We start from the raw sequence: 7,334 nt of genomic DNA, 5'->3' as shown, positions 1-7,334 counted from the left end.
ATGTTACACCAGATGGGTATACCGGAAGATTTTGTGAAATTAGTGGAATGCCTGTATAAAGGAATAAACAGTCAAATTTTGATTAATGGAATGTTGTCAAAAGTGGTCCAAGTTAAGTCTGGGATGAGACAGGGGTGTCCCCTTTCCCCATCGCATTTTTTTGCGTAATGGTGCCCCTGCTGAGGCATATAATCTGAGATAAAGGCTTTAAAGGCCTGTTCTAGCCTGGATGAGGAAATTAGAGCGTATAAGCAATGTGTTACATGGCCGATATGACGCTATTGTGCAATTCAACAAGGGATCTTGCGAGAGCCAAGCTTCATCTTGATATTTTCATGTGGAATATCTGGCCTGAGAGTGAACTGGGGCAAGATTAATGTCAGCATACTCAATGGGACGTGTGATGTGTCTAGGAGCAGACTGGAGAAAGTGGAGGAAGTGAAAGTGCTCTGCGTGAAGTTTGAACGAAGCTTGGGATACCAGAAGAATACGGTGAAGACGGTGGAGAAAACTGAGAGAAAGTTGGAATTCTGGAAAATTATCACATTATCGGGGAAAACTCTGTTAGTATAATCTGTCATTCTGCCGCTATTGGTTTATTCTGCGGTAATTTACCCCCCTAGTAAGTGGATTCAGAATATAGTAAGGATGCTCTTTGTTTTCTTCTGGGGGTCAAAGATGGAGAAAGTGAGGCGAGAAATGGTGATGAAACCAGTGGTGAAAGGGGGATATGACTCCCCGAACATAGAGCGTTTTTTGGAAGTTCAATGGTGTTTAACACATTTCAAGACCTTTTCAGCAGGAGGAAAAGCCTTAATGAGGTACCTGATCTTTTGGCCGCTTTTGAAGTGGGGTTGGTGTGAGTGAGATTTGAGGAGGATGATGTTGCTGGTCCTGTCAGTATACTACCTAAGGATGAAAATGTTTTTTGATGGGAATCAGATGAGTGAGCTGGGACAAGGAGTGGTGAAAAAGGAGATACTTTGGAAATGGTTAAGGATGAGTGAGTTGATAACCAACATCTTTGGACTGGGCCTTAAGTGGGTGGAGCAATGTTGGAAGAATATGGATATGAAGGGTATAACAAACAAGCAAAGGGAGGTGGTGTGGATGTCGCTAAGTAACTGTTTGACGACTTAACCTTTTTAAAAGCAAGGGATCTTGTGAGGAACGAGGTATGTCCAAGGTAAGGATGTGGAAGGCAGGAGAATATAAAGCATATTTTTTGGGAGTGCAGTTTTGCTAAAGAGATTTGGAGATTGATTGAAGGTTTTGTGAGGAGGATGGTTGGAGTAAACAGGATCACAAATGAGTCAGGGGTGCTTGGATTGGTGGAGGGTGGGAAGTGATCCAATGATGGAAAGTGATCCAACAATGGTTAAGGAGGAGTGAGTTGATAACCAATATCTTTGGACTGAGTCCTAAGAAGGTGGAGCAATGTTGGAAGAATATGGCTATGAAGGATATAGCAAAGAAGCAAAGGGAGGTGGTGTGAATGCTGCTAAGTAATTGTTTGCCGACATTAACCTTTTTAAAAGCAAGGGATCTTGTGAGGAACGAGGTATGTTCAAGGGAAGGATGTGAAGGGCAGGAGAATATAAGGCATATTTTTTGGGAGTGCAGTTTTGCTAAAGAGGTTTGGCGATTGATTGAAGGTTTTGTGAGGAGGATGGTTGGAGTAAACAGGATCACATATGAGTCAGGGGTGCTTGGATTGGTGGAGGGTGGGAAAGGGATCCAATGATGGAAAGTGATCCAACAATGGTTAAGGAGGAGTGAGTTGATAACCAACATCTTTGGACTGGATCCTAAGAAGGTGGAGCAATGTTGGAAGAATATGGCTATGAATGGTAAAACAAAGAAGCAAAGGGAGGTGGTATGGATATCGTTAAGTAACTGTTTGCTGACTTTAACCTTTTTTAAAAGCAAGGGATCTTGTGAGGAACGAGGTATGTCCAAGGGAAGGATGTGGAGGGCAGGACAATATAAGGCATATTTTTTGGGAGTGCAGTTTTGCTAAAGGGGTTTGGAGATTGATTGAAGGTTTTGTGAGGAGGGTGGTTGGAGTAAACAGGATCACATATGAGTCAGAGAAGCTTGGATTGGTGGAGGGTGGGAAAGTGATCCAACGAAAAATGTTTGTTTTTTCCACAGTTTTTAGGGAGGTGGTGTGGAAGACATGGTGTGTAGAAAAGGATTGTGTAGATTGGGTGATGGCGAGAATGTTCTATGTTTTGGCTGTACAAAGAAGGAGTATGGGGTGGAGGAGGTGGATGTGTTGTGGAATTTTGGGAGGTGGCGGGAGGGAGAGGGGTAAGAAGTAATTTTTGTAATGTATATATGAATTGTACCCTTGATTTTACCCTTTTTGTAAGTATATCTAGAATGATGCAAAGAACACGGCTCAGTTGTTGGTACAGTGCGGAGATATGCTTGGGTCTGTGATTCAGTCTGAGTAGCGTTAGAAAAAAAAATCCAGGTCTTGGACTTTTGGTTATTAAAATTTAGTTTAGCTCTGTTTTGCACATTTGGATAACAAGTCTTTGACCTCATAAATCTCCCTTGGCTTTTTGAATTTGTTTTTATACTCTCATTTTTATTTTCAGTATTTGTCCTTTTACAGACTCCATATTTGATTTCCTCCATAAATGATCTGCTCTTAACTAAATGTAATGTAAATCATGAGGATTTGGGGTAACCAATAAAATATTTTCTTTGATATGCCCATTCAAAGCATCTAAAAACATTTTCATATGTACCAAGCCTCCATGCTCAAATGCAATACTATTATCAACCAAAAGTTCTAAAATAGTATCTATCCTGTGTGACAATTCATAGGGAGACTTATTCTGCATTTATTTGATCTTCCCATGAATAGTAACATCTGATCTTAGACAATATAATACACACCATAATTCCATTAAGATATCCCTTGTCCTAAGAGGCTGAATACAGATTTGTTTAATTCTCAACCACAGACCGTTTCCTACAGAATGTTGTATGACTCCTTCTACATTGGATTGGATTTAGATTTTACATATCTCCGGCATGCTGCTAGTCACAAAACCATTTAAAAAAACTGTTTAACCACTTGCCGACTGGGCCATAGCCGAATGACGGCTAAAGTGCGGTTGGATAATTCTGGGAGGGCGTACAATAATTCTGCGGTGTGCACATGGGACTGTCCGTGCTTGCCGAGTTCACGGGATCTGGCACATTATGGTTTGTGCTAAAGGGCCAATGACAGCAGCCTTTTACCACACGATTATCTTCCATCATGGCCCAGTGCAACCTCTATGCACAACAGTTCATAACAAGCAACCCTGGTTCAAGTTACACACGTCCCTTTGAGTGGAGAGAACTAAACATGGAGGAGTTTAAAATATTTTTAGGCCTAATTTTCAATATGGGACTCACAAAAAAAATTAATTATACTCCTAATGGTCCACCAACCCCATCCACCACATGCCAATCTTCTCATCCTTTATGCCAAGATCCCTCTACTGACTACGGGCAATATTCCTGCCTGCTGCTAGACAATTCAGTTTACTGTCGCTGACCACATCCCTACCTGCTACCTGGATCAGAGCTCTCCTCCTGTGGACAACTGCACTAATAAAACCACAGGTAATCTTTTGTTTACCCTTTGCTCGGCAGAATATATTTTGGGGTGTAATTCTTGGTATGTACATGCTATGTGTTAGAAATATAAAGGGCCTTCAAAAATGTGATAGGTTGTCAGGAAATTAGATGTGTAATCTATGCTCCTAGAATGCCTGAAGGTGCTACTTCAATGTTAGGTCTCTATATGTGGCCAGGCTGTGTAAAAGTCTCACACTTGTGGTATCCCCATACTCAGGAGGAGTAGCAGAATGTATTTTGGGGTGTAATTTTTTCTATGTACATGCTGTGTGTTGGAAATATCTTATAAATGGACAACTTTATGTAAAAAAATGTGTTTTAATTTTTTTCCACATTTTCCAAAAATTTCTGAAAAATATGAACCATTTAAAAGACTCATTATGCCTCATAGATTATATGTTGGAATGTTTGCTTTCCAAAATGGGGTCATTTTGTGGGTGTTTCCATTGTCCTGGTGCTCCAGGGCCTTTAAAAATGTAATAGGTGGTTGAGAAATGAGATGTGTTATTTAGGCTCCTAGAACCCCTGAAGGTCCTACTTCAATGTTGGGCCTCTGTAGGTAACCAGGCTGTGTAAAAGTCTCACACATGTTGCATCACCATACTCAGGAGGAGTAGCAGAATGTATTTTGTGAGAATGTTTTTTGAGAGAAATAACCTGTTAATATGACAATTCTGTGAAATAAAAAAAAAAACTTAATTTTTCAAAGAATTGTGGGAAAAAATGACAACTTCAAAAAGCTAACCATGCCTCTTACTAAATACCTTGGAATGTCTTCATTCCAAAAGGGGGTCATTTGGGGGGTATTTGTACTTTCCTGGCTTGTTAGTGTCTCAAGTGTCTGTCAATACATCACGCGTGATCATGTGTTATCAATTTTCAATGATTGCCCCCATAGCTCTATAACCTTCACAGAGACCAAATAAAGTACACTGATTTGGGTTATTTTTTACCAAGGATATGTAGCAGTATAACTTTTGGCCAACATTTATGAAGAAAAATTATATATATATATATATATATGTATTTATTTATATATGGAAAAACAACAAGCATACAGTGCATACCCAAAGAGATTTCAGTTACTCTCTCTGGAATTGTTAATCTGCTAAGAAATATATAAATATCTGTGTGCAAAAGGTTTCTTACTTAGTCAGCTAGGCTCATCTACCAATACACATCATATGTTTTGAGCTTCCAATAGATATACAGTATAAAATATTCATTTTTTCCTTGCTGTTTCTTTTTTTTATGTATGACATGTGTGCATTTTTCAATGTTAAACAGAATTACTGGTAAAAAAATCTTATAAAGAAATCTTATGTAATATTGACATTGTATATTTTCTGTTATAGTTAAAGAAATCTAAATTGTATTTTTGTTTGATTCCTTAAATTCAAGCTAAAAAAACTACATATGGATTACCATCAGAGATCATTAGTAAACAGAGTAAGTACAATCTTTTTTTTCACTTAGCTATAATGCTTGTATTGATGAAAATGAACATCATTTTGCAAAAAAATATTTTTTTCTATAGCTTAGTTAATTGAATGTAAATATAGATGTGAAACTTTTTATATTAAGTAATAAAATAGGATAAATCCATGTTTTGTTTTGTTTATATTTCCATTGAAAGTGGTTGAGTGTTCAAAGTAAACAAAGGCTTGCCATATACATTATTATATAATTTGGAAATTGAACATATACTTTCATTCTACTGCAAAAATGTATAAATGTTTTGCTTAAAATTCCTTCTTTCATGTAACAGACAATGCATAAAGGTAATGCCACCACATTCTTCTTTTTGGGATTCAACAGCAATGCTGTATATAATCTGCTGCTCTTCACCTTGGTCCTTTTTATATACATTGGGACAATATGTGGAAACTGTTTAATCATCATGTTGGTATATTACAGTAAGACCCTTCATTCTCCCATGTACTTTTTTATCTCCCAACTCTCTATATCTGACATCATGCTGACCACAGATATTGCTCCTAACATGTTAAATATTGTTTTACATGAGTGGACCCCCATATCTTTTTCTTCTTGCATTACTCAATATTATGTCTTTGGTTCAATAGAAACATTTGAGTGTTACCTTCTGACAGTGATGTCCTATGACCGCTATCTAGCCATCTGCTCTCCTCTGCATTATGCCTCCATTATGAAACAATCACTTTGCATTCAACTAGTTCTTGCATCCTGGCTGTTGAGTTGTTCTGTGGCATTCATTCCCACACTTGGCTTAAGTCAACTAGAATTCTGTGGACCAAATGTTATTGACTATTTATATTGTGATTTAAATCCTCTTGTGGAACTTTCTTGTTCAGATACATCCAGATTTCAAATAGAAGAAACCTTGTTGTGCTTTCCTGTGCTAATATTACCCTTCCTTTTGATAGTGGTTTCATATACTTATATTGTTTTAACTCTTGTAAAGATACCCTCCTTTTCGGGAAGACTAAAATCCTTTTCTACTTGTAGCTCCCATCTTACAGTTGTGTTTATATTTTATGGAACGCTAATTGCTGCATATATGATTCCAAAAGAAGGGCAATCACGAATGCTCAAAAATGTAATGCCATTGTTATACACTGTTTTTACCCCCTTTGTAAATCCTTTTATATACAGTTTGAGGAATAAAGATATCAAAAACATTGTAAAAAAATATATGTGACCAAAGTGTTCAAAACCATTGTTATTTATTAGGTTATTTTAATACACTTTTTTAATTTTTTTCAACTCAAGAGAACCTAAAGGAGCTTAACCACTTAGCCCCGGAAGGTTTAATCCCCTTAATGACCAGAGCACTTTTTACTTGGCACTGTGCTGCTTTAACTGGTAATTGCGCGGTCATGCAATGCTGTACCCAAACAAAATGTGCCTCCTTTTTTACCACAAATAGAGCTTTCTTTTGGTGGTATTTGATCACCTCTGGGATTTTTATTTTTTGCGATATAATGAAAAGACTGAACATTTTGAAAAAAATATTTTCTACGTTTTGTTATTAAAAAAAATCCAATAAACTCAATTTTTTTTGTTTGCCAATGTTTTTTTTTTTGTAAAAAAGAGAACAAAAAGAGAACAAACATACATTCGGCATACAGAATTTCTTTACAAGGACATAGCATTCGTATTCCGTTACAAGATCTACTGGTGTAAAATTCAACTAAAATGTAAGTGGATACAACCGGTATGAGAATTTTGCAAACCGAATCTTGCATCTCTCTAATCCATATCAGGAATCAGATATATTAAATATATAGAAGCGCCAATATCCCATATGCATCGTATGCTTAAATTGTAACAATGGAGAAAATGTATAAAACAAAGTATAACTGGGGAGAGAGGGAAAAAAAGAGAAAAAAAAAATAAAACAAAAGAGGGGGGGGGGAGGGGGTTGGGGAGCTCTGAACTTATTGGCAGTAAGGCACCAAACGTATGTGAAATTGCCTTCAAAAAATTCTCAAATATCATATGATACCCATGGGGCCCATTTCTTGTTGAACACTGGCATTGTGTCCATCAGGGTGTGGTGAATTCTCTCCATAAGACGGATCGCCGCCATGCGGCCTAGTACCTGATCCCAGGGAACAGTCAGTGATCTCCAGTGCAGGGCAATAGCCCAATGAACCGCACTGAAGAGTGTGTGGGCTAACTTTTGGGCTTGGGGGGTACCTCCGGGAGGT

At 37.7% G+C, this 7,334-nt stretch overlaps 1 protein-coding gene across 1 annotated transcript; it reads left to right on the top strand.

Moving 5' to 3' along the window:
* The first annotated feature begins 5,542 nt into the window (after positions 1–5,542).
* LOC141134274 (olfactory receptor 1468-like) lies at positions 5,543–6,322 on the top strand. The gene has a single exon (XM_073623851.1). It carries the CDS (start codon positions 5,543–5,545, stop codon positions 6,320–6,322), a length of 780 nt encoding a protein of 259 aa, XP_073479952.1.
* Positions 6,323–7,334: the final 1,012 nt, after the last annotated feature.

The sequence above is a fragment of the Aquarana catesbeiana genome, linkage group LG03 (genome assembly GCF_042186555.1).
Source record: "Aquarana catesbeiana isolate 2022-GZ linkage group LG03, ASM4218655v1, whole genome shotgun sequence".
NCBI classification, from domain to species: Eukaryota; Metazoa; Chordata; class Amphibia; order Anura; family Ranidae; genus Aquarana; species Aquarana catesbeiana.
The sequence above is the reverse complement of the archived record's forward strand: the minus strand, read 5'-3'. Positions and strand labels throughout refer to the sequence as shown.

What these genes read in the sequence shown, in the direction of transcription:
- LOC141134274 (XM_073623851.1), top strand. Translation starts at nt 5,543, where the DNA reads ATGTTGGTATATTACAGTAAGACCCTTCATTCTCCCATGTACTTTTTT.